This window comes from Limulus polyphemus, unplaced genomic scaffold, assembly GCF_000517525.1.
Source record: "Limulus polyphemus unplaced genomic scaffold, Limulus_polyphemus-2.1.2 Scaffold1154, whole genome shotgun sequence".
Taxonomy (NCBI): Eukaryota; Metazoa; Arthropoda; class Merostomata; order Xiphosura; family Limulidae; genus Limulus; species Limulus polyphemus.
This window is the reverse complement of record NW_013666764.1, coordinates 335,541-348,562: the sequence shown is the minus strand read 5'-3', so window position 1 is coordinate 348,562 and position 13,022 is coordinate 335,541. Positions and strand designations below refer to the sequence as shown.

General features: G+C 34.7%; 1 protein-coding gene across 2 annotated transcripts in view; it reads left to right on the top strand.

Annotated features, from left to right (window-relative positions):
- LOC111086504 overlaps positions 1 to 13,022 on the top strand; it is a 67,699-nt gene that overhangs the window by 2,419 nt on the left and 52,258 nt on the right. The window contains exon 2 of one of the 2 annotated variants that reach the window (XM_022389635.1): positions 9,541 to 9,588. The exons of the other annotated variant lie outside the window; for it this stretch is intronic. Within the exon in view, the coding sequence (XP_022245343.1) occupies positions 9,541 to 9,545 (5 nt within the window). The 3' untranslated portion in view covers positions 9,546 to 9,588. Of the gene's footprint in view, positions 1 to 9,540; positions 9,589 to 13,022 lie in introns of those variants that run through there. 2 annotated transcript variants of the gene reach the window in all.

Below are 13,022 nucleotides of genomic sequence, written 5' to 3'. Positions count from 1 at the left end.
CTGTACACGCTCCGAACTTACAGGTCTGGGAGCGTGTTATAACTTTTCACTGGCAAAAATATTTATAAATTTGTAAACACTGTGTACTTTTTGGTTCATTTTGAATACCTTGTTATCACTGTTTTTTTGGAAAACATTAGCCCTTTCACACTCCCCGTCACACCAAACATGTTCGCCCTTTCAGCCGTGGGGGCGTTATAATGAAACGGTCAATCCCATTATTCGTTAGTAAAAGAGTAGCCAAAGAGTTAGCGGTGGGTGATGATGACTAGCTGCCTTCCCTCTAATCTTACACTGCTAAATTAGGGATGGCTAGCGCAGATAGCCCTCGTGTAGCTTTGCGCGAAATTCAACAAACAAACAAACCCTTTCACATATGGGTTTGAAGTGGTCCGCCCTAATATAAAAGAAATGGAGCAAAGCATCAAAACAGCAAAAAGTTGTTACCGCTACATAATAGTCCAAAGATGTTCAGTTTGTTCTAGAATTTACCAAGATAAAGTTCTACACTATGTACTGATTGGTTATGAATGTTTTAATAACCACCAAACTGCAACTTCGTGTATATCGTTAAATTTCATATCCTAGGAATGTACAGGAGCGATCAAACATTGTGTGAGCACGAAGTATTTTAGTAGAGTAATTCTTACGCTAACTTCCTTTTTAAAACCCTACGGAATTACTTCAGATTTGGCTTAGGTGATTTAATGATCAGTAGGCTTTTGCTTCACCAGTTTTTTCGTCTGGACGAAGCTTGCATTTTAAGTGTACATACGAACTTAAGTTCAATCATATCTAAGTTTTTCTAAAGATAAGCTGTTACGAAAACTGTCTAAAATAGATCAAGCATACCAGAAGATTACAATATAAGACACGTAAGGATTGGTCAGGTGAGTCGATATTCTCAATAAACATAAACTCCACACTCTAAATATTTCCTGTTGTGAATATAAAAAACTTGAAACCCATTCAGTTTACTAGTTCCTTAACTTTTTTCATTATTAGTTTTTTTTTAGAGGGGTTGTAATGCGAGATAACGTTAAATTTACGAAACACGGGGCGCAAAAGTATTGTCAAACGCTACAAACTAACAAATCCTGACCGCGTATCAACCATATTATATGCTAAATAGCTGTAAAAGGGAAATATTGGCCCGGCATGGCCAGGTGGTTAGGGTACTCGGCCCGCAATCGGTTCGAATCCCCGTCACAAAAACATACTCGCCCTTTCATCCGTGGGGGCGTTATAATGTTACGTTCAATCCCACTATTCGTTAGTAAAAGAGTAGCCCAAAAGTTGGCGGTGTGTGGTGATGACTAGCTGCCTTCCCTCTAGTAAATTACTTCAAAAACTAGGGACGGCTAGCGCAGATAGCCCTCGTGTAGCTTTGCGCGAAATTCAAAACAAACAAACAAAGGGAATTATTTAGATCCACATAATTGAATTACACGCTCTTGGGAAAATCAACTGTAATTTGGTAATCTTCTATTTACTAAGTGTTATAAACAATTCATTCAGTTCTAGCTTATCAGTCCAAAATTAGCTTTGCGCGAAACTCTGAAACAAAGACTTTGCAGTTCAAACCCGATATTTTTAAACCCGTGATGGCTTACGGTAAACAGGCTGCCAGTTAATCGCTCTTTATACGAACGATCTTCTAGGTCCCGTGCTGCCTTTAGTACTATATCGTTTGCTGTGGATAATGTTCATTCTGACATGATCTACTACCTTACACTGCAATTTTCACTGCGAGGAAATTCTATTAAAGATAGCGAGGTCAGTCTTAGACCACACTTGACATACTTTTTATAGATCTTCCACGATACACGAGGTCAGTCTTAGACCACACTTGACATACTTTTTATAGATCTTCCACGATACACGAGGTCAGTCTTAGACCACACTTGACATACTTTTTATAGATCTTCCACGATACACGAGGTCAGTCTTAGACCACACCTGACATACTTTTTATAGATCTTCCACGATACACGAGGTCAGTCTTAGACCACACTTGACATACTTTTTATAGATCTTCCACGATACATGGATATCAGCTTCTAAGACCAATTTTAGGTGGCAAAAAAACAAAAAAAACTGAAGCTGCATCTGGGAACTTGACAGTTATGTCATTGAATAAGATTATTGTAATATAAGTTTCTCTGGTCATCTTTCTCGTGAAAATTGGTTCACATTTCGAGGTGTGGCTAGATGGTTAGATGTCTTTACCAGCTTCAAATCCTTGCTTTTTTTATATTGTAAACTGTACCAGGAGATATGCTCAGCTTCATTTCAAAAATACTTTTTGAGTCAAAGGGTTCTGTTTCGTAACTATAGCCCTCTTTTTTTTTGGGGATAAAAGCATCGCTGCTTCGGATTAGGTTTCGGAACTGTTTGTTGTCATGAACGTTTCTTTGTACGATTTTATGGTTTCTATGGAGAAAAATTAAGAGTTTTTTTCCGTCGAAATGTTGCGTCTTTCGGCTCTAAATCGTATAAAAAAAATCTATATACAAATATTCGTCCTCTAAAACTGCCCTTACGTTTTCTTCCTTTCACGAATCTTTCTGTGGCACCGTTAAGTAGTCGAAAATCCCTCATGTGCTGATCATGTCGGTCCGCCAGGCGCCGTGGCTGTGATTGATGCCAACACTTCTGCGTATTTGAATATGTAAATCGATCTTACAAAATGCGATTAACCCAATATTTGCATATCCTACACTTCTTTTTCTGCTGAATAATGATGTCAGTTTTACCAGTTTATGCGAATGCGTTTATTTAACTGGTGAATACGATCGATTATTTTTAACATTAGCGGTTAGTTTAGTAATTTATTTAAAAAAAAGAGAACTTAGGTTAACGTTTTCCCCTGACCGCTCATGTTAAAGAAGACACAATAAAACATCATAAACTAAGTGAATAGACACCCACTCCAGAATGAACGCCTTCCCTTTATTAAAAAGAATAAACACGAAATAAAGAGTACAATGTTATTATTTGTATTTTCTGAACTTTGCTATATTTAAGGCAGATTCACGGTTAAACGTGTGCCTATGGGATCGTATCCTGCATTTTGAATTTCGCGCGAAGCTACACGAGAGCTATCTGCGCTAGCCGTCCCTAATTTAGCAGTGTAAGACTAGAAGGAAGGCAGCTAGTCATCACCACCCACGGTCAACTCTTGGGCTACTCTTTTACCAACGAATAGTGGGATTGACCGTCACATTATAACGCCCCCACGGCTGAAAGGGCGAGCATGTTTGGTGTGCCGGGGATTCGAACCCGCAACCCTCAGATTGCGAGTCGAGTTCCCTAACCACCGGGTCCGGTTATGTTAATACCTGTGTAACGCAATTATGAGATAGGATATTTGTTGTTATAGAGACTTCGTGAACTGTTAAATAACTTGTTTAACAATATAAAAGCGCGGTAAGAGACTCCAACCGTCAAAGTTCATGACGAGTAAACAATCATTCTCTCATCATAACGTTAACATCGGGGTTCGATACTCGCGATTGACACAATACAGACAGCCCGTTTGTGTAGCTTTGTGTTTAATAACAAACAAGCAAAAATCTGTCTCTTTTTGGTGAACTTAAAAACTTTACGGTTCTTTAGTGCTAATCGCTGTTATTGTAAGGATGCTAGATTGTCATCTGTTAGAACAAACAAATTTATATTTACAAATAGAGTTGCTAATGCTTGAAAAAAAATAAAAGTTTTAAAGCCGACATTATAGTGACAGCATTAACATCTTATTATTCTTAAAAAAATGCACAATGGTAGGTGATAGTATATAAATAATAAAGCTTAAAGTGACGGTTTTATCAGGGAAATGATAAACGATAGTATACCCAATGAAAATATTGTAGCCTATTTATTCCAAACTCATGATTTATTGATATCTTTCGGAATTCGATGATAGTTTTATCAGGGAAATGATAAACGATACCATATGCAATCAAAATATTGTGGCCATTTTACTCCAAACTCAGGATTTATTGATATCGTTCGGAATTCGATGAGAGTTTTATCATGGAAATGATAAACGATACTATACCCAATCAAAATTTCGTGGCCTTTTTTCCAAAAGGTATCAGCTTAGAATCTGAAAATTTGTGAAAAATAAATATGGGACGAACAAACAATGAATGTTTTTATATATTTATTATGAATTCGAAGGTAATTTAAAAATGATAATTCCATAATACTATACCAAATCAACATGCCAAATAAAAAGAAAGAAAGATTAATTATGCCTATCAGCTCTATCATTGACCAACAAAGGGTTTGGTTTGGTTGTTGTTAAGCGCAAAGTTACACAATGGGCTGTTTGTGCTTTGGTGCTTTGTCCACCACGAGTCTGCTGACTTACCACTGAGACACTGGGGATGATGGGGTGACCAGAAAAAAAAACGAACAAAGGGGAGATAATCTTAGTTACCGAAATTTGGATTATAATTTCTCTAATACAACAGAATGTACGGTTGTTTAGCAAGAGAAAAATTGTTTGTTCTCTATGTTTAGGTCGTTTCTAATCTTATTAAATAGCTCAAAATTAGGAACGGTTTACGCTTATGTAACTTTGATATATTATCTTAAACAAACAAAACCATTCAACAACGTTATCTTCAAGAGTATTCAAGTGGTTGATGTAAAACCAGAAACGTTATTCACTTTGTTCTTTTTTATAACAACGTTATCTTCAAGGATATTCAAGTGGTTGATGTAAAACCAGAAACGTTATTCACTTCGTTCTTTTTTTATAACAACGTTATCTTCAAGAGCATTCAAGTGGTTGATGTAAAACCAGAAACGATTAGGTACACGGGGACTGTATTTTTGATATGTATATAGAGATACGATTAGGTACATAGGTACAATATTTTGAATGTGTATATAGAAATATGATTAGGTACACGGGTACCATATCTTGGGGTAATCTACAAATAGTGAATAGGTATTACATGAATCATCGCAACCTTTAAGTCGTGAATAAATACAACGGTGTCTAAATAAAATTTGTTATTATAAATACTACTGTCAACAACTTGGTTTCACGTGAAATTTTCACACTACTGAACAGATTGTAAAATAAGTACAAAACAAGATTAATAAACCTAGACAACAGAGACCTCTGTCGTTGTTCTTTAATAGTTCTAGATATAGAGTTTACTCGGTAATTTCCACATCAATAGAAGGATTACAACTGTCTCCCAGACTACTGTGAGTGACAGTTTAATTAGCGAGCGACTCCTGACAATTGCTAGTACGCAGACTCAAAGGTTGGGTTGATCTCTAGCGCCACATTTATTACAAATTATATAGATTAAGAAAGTATTAATGAACTTCGTATATACTTCGTTATTTCAATTTTATTTAAAAACCGAAAGCTTCTTCAAGATTTGAAAGCACACTATACAAACAAACAAGAATATTTCCAACATTCAGACGAACGATACTGTCATTAACACTTAATTATTTTTTACAAATGCTCTATCAGCTAAAATAGCTGACAATATTTTAATACTTTTAGAAAATTAGATAAGTTATTCAATCGAGGAATTATAAAATGTTAGCAGAAAATGCTCTAAGAGTATAGAGCGAGAAAGTAATTTTCACGTCAATAAAATGTCACTGATAATCAGAATTAGATAAAATATTAAGTTAGAGGATCGAGTTAATAAATCATGAAAATGAAAATATATTGAAGCGTGAAAGAAAATGGAATAAAAAAGTTAAAAAATCATGAAAATGAAAATATATTGAAGCGTGAAAGAAAATGGAATAAAAAAGTTAATAAATCATGAAAATGAACATATATTGAAGCGTGAAAGAAAATGGAATAAAAAAGTTAACAAATCATGAAAATGAAAATATATTGAAGCATGAAAGAAAATGGAATAAAAAGTTAATAAATCATGAAAATGAAAATATATTGAAGCGTAAAAGAAAATGGAAGAAATAAACAAAAGATGGAAAGAATAAATTACTAAAATTGAAAGTCAAGAAATCAAGAAATTATGGCGATGAATAATTCCAGTATTTGTTGTTAAGATGGAAAGTCTGGAAATCAAGTATGGAACGATAAGGCGAAGACTACAAAAGTAAAGTACTTACTGAGATGGTGAAAAGTCATCATGTTTACTTACTGAGATGGTGAAAAGTCAACATATTATATGAAAGTTATTATAAATATTATATTAACATTTTACTATGGTGATTTTTCTGACTGTAAAGACGGAAGTATCATTGAACACTGCCCCTGTAGAACGTCTTTCCTTGTCCAGCACTTATTATCTCGCATACCATTAATAGAAAAATTGCACTAAAAATGCTACTAATGACCATTTGCATCTTCAGCCAAAAACATAAGTGTAATAAAAAGTAAGTTTTAAAAGAAAATAAAAGTGCCGATGAATTAGTAGTTTGAAAGAGCATCCAAACACCATGGACAACATTTCACGGCTCTTCGTATTTTAACAACTAAATAGTATAAGCATATTTTATCAAAGACAACAAATAAAATAGATAAGGTTTACTGTAAAACTAAATAGCCGTAGAACACATTATTGAAGAACAAAGACAAAACTTCGCATATCAATAGACAAACAAAGCATATCTTATCAAGTAAAAAAAAATAGTTACGGTTTCTTGTATTACTAAATAGCCATAAAACACATTACAGAAAAAGAAAGACAAAACTTAGAAAGTTTCGCATATCAATAGACAAACAAAGCATATCTCATCAAGTAAAAAAAATAAGAGTTTGCACATCTACAGACCATCAGCGCTGTTTGAGAATTAATTTGGATGGAGGAGCACATTTTCACGCAGGTTCAGGGCCTGCTGGGGATTGTACTGTAGCTTTACAGCATGCACCCAGTAAAATCGCGAAGTGGTACTTTTTTCTCAGGCTCTTCTAACCTTCTTGTGGAGAAAGGGGGGAATTGAATCTGCTGCACTTCTCACAACTGGCGTACCCGCAAAAGTAAGATTCCCAATATCCCTAAATAGCCACAGTATCATAGGTATTAATACTGATAAAAGTTCACACACTAATAGCTCAGCAATGCCATTTAAGATTTAATTTGTGCTCAAGGAGGGGAGAGTAAATTATGGTGTGAAATGTTCAGGAAACATTATAACAGCTTAGATATCGCTAAACGATTGAATGCTGACATGAGAAACGGTTAAACGTAAGATGAAATAATTAAAGACAAAAACAATGAATTTGTTTCGAAAATTAATGAATCTTGGATTATTTCTGGTCTGTTTGAAATGCTACTAAAACAGTTTCAACATACGCAAAAAAAACGAAATGTTTAAAGATAGATTCCATAGGATTCGTTGAATATGTCTCTGTCAGGTGGGCGCGGCCCTGTGGTAGAGCTATGAGTCTCGGAGTTAGCGATCCGTTTTCGAATTGCGATACCACAAAACATTCCCACACTTTAAAATTTTTTTACGTGCGTTGTAAGAGTGACAGGCAGTTTTTACGGTGGGTGATGAGTAGTAGGGTGCTGCTGAATTAATTCCTTCGATCTGGTCAATCGTTCGAAATTAGGGACGGTTACAGATGACCTCAGTACCTTTGTCTGTTTGTTTGTAATTAAGCACAAAGCTACACAATGTACTATCTGTACTCTGCCCACCACGGGTATTGAAACCCGGATTATAGCGTTGTAAGTCCGCAGACATACCGCTGTGCCACTGCGGGGCGAGTACCTTTGTCATAAATACACATACAAAAGAAATGCAAAGAAATTCCAGCCTGTATATTATTCAGATTAGACTCCTTCAGACTGAAGAACAAAAGAACATATCTGAGTAAAATTGTTTTTCGTTAAAACGTTGAAGACAGATTTAAATAGAACTCTTTTGACCAGTATGTCATTATTCTTTGCAAAAAATTGTGAATCGTGTCAAAGTTTCGGAATAAAATAGATTAAGATGATTATTCATGGCATTAATTTAATGATTTTTTTTTATTTCAATCTCTGGATAGTTTAAGCCTGATATTTGAGATTTTAGAAGGAACCAGAGATACTTCAAGAAGGAGGAAAATTTTACCATTATGTAATTATCCACTCCCACCCCCCATCTAATGTTTCTATCAGTTCGAAACTTCTGCAAGTCAATGATATTTTGCGTGTCCGGCATAGCCAGGTGGTTAGGGTGCTCGACTCGCAATCTGCGGGTCGCGGGTTCGAATCCCCGTCCCACCAAACATGCCTTGGGGGCGTTATCATGTGACGGTCAATCCCACTATTCGTTGGTAAAAGAGTAGCCCAAGAGTTGACCGTGGGTGGTGATGACTAGCTGCCTTCCCTCTCGTCTTACACTGTTAAATTATGGATGGCTAGTGCAGATAGCCCTCGTGTAGCTTTGCGCGAAATTCAAAAACAAACAAACAAGCTATATTTTGCATGAAAATACATTCATAAGCTACTCATCTTAAAGTTATGCCATCAATGATGCAATTTCAAATATGTATGCAAATGATGAGCTGTGGTATCGAACGATAGTCTTCCTACATAATGATCTACGGCAGCCAAAAGATAAATTTGGAAATTTGTTTCTTACACACCTTTGACTTGAAATCCGTAATGCACTAACTAAACGGACTATTAATCAATAAATATATGCAGTAAAACGTACTTGCTTTAAACATTTGTGTTAAACCTTAGAGAAACAACACAGTTTTTGAATGTTAGAAAATTATCATTTCCACGTGAACAAGTAATTAGCGGATTGCAACAGTGCGGCTTAGCCTGATTCCTTTAAAATTACTTGTAATTAGTCGGATTGCGACAGTGCGGCTTAGCCTGATTCCTTTAAAATTACTTGTAATTAGCGGATTGCGACAGTGCGGCTTAGCCTGATTCCTTTAAAATTACTTGAAATTAGCGGATTGCGACAGTGCGGCTTAGCCTGATTCCTTTAAAATTACTCGTTTATATTTTTTATGCTTTTAGTGAAACAAATACAAATCTGATGGTGAAGTAAAACATTTATTATAGTCTTGTTGATTTCGCTTAATTTTTCTTGGTGCTGTTAGACGAAACAATATCTGACGTTGTTATCCCAGTGTTATGACGTAAAGTAAATCCTCGGTATTCTTTAAAAGCTTTAAAGCATTTCTGTACTCGTAAAGTTAGCAAATAAAGTTTGACGTTCTTGTGCTAGCATGCGTAACCAAGTCGAAAAGCTTGTTGTTTTTTTTTATTTTTGCTTTTAAAGTAAAAGCTCTCAGTATTCCTCTAGCTGTAATATAAGCAATAAAAAATAACTAAAAAAATAAAGCGTCCTTGATTTACCAAGCACGAACAAAGTTGGAAAGACTGTTTTTTTTATGTTTGCTAGCTTCGTTTCCCTTTCTTGAAGCTTCTATCTACACTGAGAGCAAAGAATCAGGCTTACCGTTTCTGTTGATGTAAAACATGCACGTTAAACCATAAGGTCTTTTCGTTTTTCATCTGTCATCTTTGTGCCACATTCGGCTTAATTCACCTGTTACTTTTTCACATTCGTTTTCAGATTAACAAGGAGCTCCGGAAAATAGTTGGCGCTAAATTGTTGTTGAATATTTCATCGAACCTGGTTTGGATTTTAAAACGAATTTCGAAAGTCTTGGACAGTTGTATTTGTTGGCTTTTTCTTTAGATGTATGCAAGTATTATAATACTAAAACAACAAAGGTGTAGTGTGTGTGTGTGTAGAATGGTAATTAAAATTAATTAGTCACTGTATTATGTGACGTGTTTTAACATGTAAAAATTTCAAATTTGACGAAATCTTTAAACACTAAGGTTTAAAAACGAAGTTTTTTTCTAAAAGTATAAAAAGGCGTTATATACATGTGTACAAAAATAATATGGTGTATGAATGTAAAAATATTTTTGGCATGAAAATTTCTAATTTAGATGTCTTTTGGCTGTCTCTGTTGGTTAACACCAAAGTCTAATACAACACTGATAAGGGTTTCTACGTAACAAACAACAATATGTATTATGCTCTCACCAGTCGTTGCTCTTATAAGATACTCCTAAGTTACCTCATACAAACATCAGTCATATTTGTTTTACACTTTTCTCCAAATTCCCGCGTGCTTAGCACAATGTTAAGTAAAAATTTGGTCTTAACAGGGAGTCGGTCATTGCTTAGGGGTTGGTGTGCGCGGACTGTGAATCCGAAAGTTCGAAGTTTGCATCCCGTTGCCAAAACACCGTATTCCACGCCTTGAGGCGGTGAGTGCGTTATAAAAGTGACGTTGAAATCCTACTATTCGATGAGACAATATTTGTCCTACTGATGGTGGGTGCTATTGACTAGCTGCCCTTCCCTCTAGTCTATCTGTTCAAGATTAGGGACAACTATGCGCTGACAGCTATTGTGTAGCTTTGTAAGAAATTGTGAAACAAACAATTTAATATAATTATTATAGCGTACATTTTGCGATAAGACTAAGCTGATAAGCTAGTAACAGATAAGTACACTGCCATAATATTACATATAACATATAATGTTACATATAACATATAATATTACATATAATATTTACATATAACATATAATATTACATATAATGTTACATATAACATATAATATTACATATAACATATAATATTTACATATGAAATATAATATTACATATAACATATAATATTACATATAACATATAATGTTACATATAACATATAATGTTACATATAACATTGCGTTTAGCATATTCTGATACCACGTTTTCAAAACATTTGTCCCCGTTGAATCCACTAGATCGTTTTCACTGGAAAACATCTGTAAATGAAGCCTTTTATTCTGTCCTGATTTACGATAGCAAGAATAAATAACATGTTTAACGTCTTCCATAAACTGACTGAATTCTTCACCTGTGGTCTGGAGTTATGTTCTATCAATAAAAAATTATTAAATAAACGCTGACGTAATCATTCGATACAATTTATGAATTTTATCATTGCAGTTAACAAGACTGAACACATAAATACAACGTTATTTAAAAGTGTAAATACTACTAATATATATCAGATTGTTTACACCTAAATATTACTAATATATTTCAGATTGTTTAAAATCTAAATACTAATTTTATATTTAATATTTTTGTATCTGAATGCTACTACTATTGTATTTAAAATTTCTTGCAAATCTTAAATATAATAGTAGTATTTAGATGTCAAAATCTTAAATATAATAGTAGTATTTAGATGTTAAAAATCTTAAATATAATAGTAGTATTTAGATATTTGCGTCTATTTCCAACACACCGAGAATAACTTATTCCTTTTTTTTACAACACACCACAAATATTCCAGGTGTTTCAGATGTGTGACTGATAGTGCATTCCGTCGGTTCTCAGACTCTTCTCACGATCTACCAACTCTTTTTTTTTCATGTTCTTCAGTTGTTCACAAATAAGCTTTAGGGCTTATAACTCTAAAATTCAGTGGACGCAGAGAAAATATCCCACTACGTAGTTTTATGCTAAAACAGAAGTCATTTTGTTTTCATAAATGCACAAAGAAGACGAAAACATTGAACGCAGAAGTAGGGAAAAATAATAAAGAGTTCTCGACTTCCAAAAATTACGATTCTTACAGCCCCCCCCCCCTCCTCCCAGTAGCTCAGCGGTAAGTCTGAATGCTTATAACGCTAAAAACAGAGATTCGATAACTGTGGTGGGCAGCGAACAGATAGCCCAGTGTGTAGCTTTGTTGCTTAACAACAAACTCATTCAGAGGAACTTTACATGTGGATTATGTTTCTAAGTTCAAAATGTTAAGCGTAAGTAATCCTCTGGCTGGGAGTTTATTATTAAACTAACCGTAACTAAGTATATATATAATTCAACAATAATCCATTTTTATTATAGAACACTAGCCAACGAAGAGTAGTTTACCTACATAGGGCTCACTCCTTTTATAATCCAGAACAACTCGTCCCTGGTCTCTCCTGCTGGAATTATACAAACTGTCGAGTAAAACAGGGTGTAATTACACAAAGATTAAGATTTTCAATATTTGTGCGGACACGTTTCAGACAACTCGATAAAAATACGTTAATTTATTTCACCTATAATCTCTCATTTACTATACAAATCAGCGTAGTCGAACTGGAGGCCAGTGGATCAAATCCAAACTGATTTTATCCGGCTAGCACCATCCAAGCTCCCGTTAAATTGGTTCGTGCTTGTTTTATTGAATGAGTTAACCCTAGAATTACCAAATGGAATCCAAACCCCTTTAAACAGTTTTATAAAGTTTCAAATTGCTTGAAGATCCACAACTTTGTTGGATAAACGATCTCTAATAACATATGAGTCACAAAAATAAGGTAACCAAAATATCCATAACATTTAATCTAATCCTATCAAGTAATGTTCGTGCCTTCTCCATATCTTACACATGAAATTAGTGATTATACCATGTTTTGCTCAGTTATTTGCACTGAATGTTGTAGTCAGCAAGAACATAAAATTACTCAATACGATGCTATGTTTAGACCCTTACCTGTTGATAGTATAAAAGTATTTTGTTGATTCGAAAAAAAATCACCATATTTACAGCTGTTACAAGGTTACTTTTCAGAGTATTTTTGTAATTCGAAAAAAATCACCATATTTACAGTTGTTACAAAGTTACTTTTCTTAAGAAATTATGGCCTCCAATATTTTTATCTTCCACAGCTTGGCTCCCCAGAGTTAAAAGGTTGGCCAGTATTTTTATCTTCTACAGCCAAGCCCTCTAGAGTTAAAAGGTTGGCCAATATTTTTATCTTCCACAGCCAGACCCTCCAGAGTTAAAAGGTTGGCCAATATTTTTATCTTCTACAGCCAAGCCCTCTAGAGTTAAAAGGTTGGCCAGTATTTTTATCTTCTACAGCCAAGCCCTCCAGAATTAAAAGGTTGGCCAATATTTTTATCTTCCACAGCTTGGCTCCCCAGAGTTAAAAGGTTGGCCAGTATTTTTATCTTCTACAGCCAAGCCCTCTAGAGTTAAAAG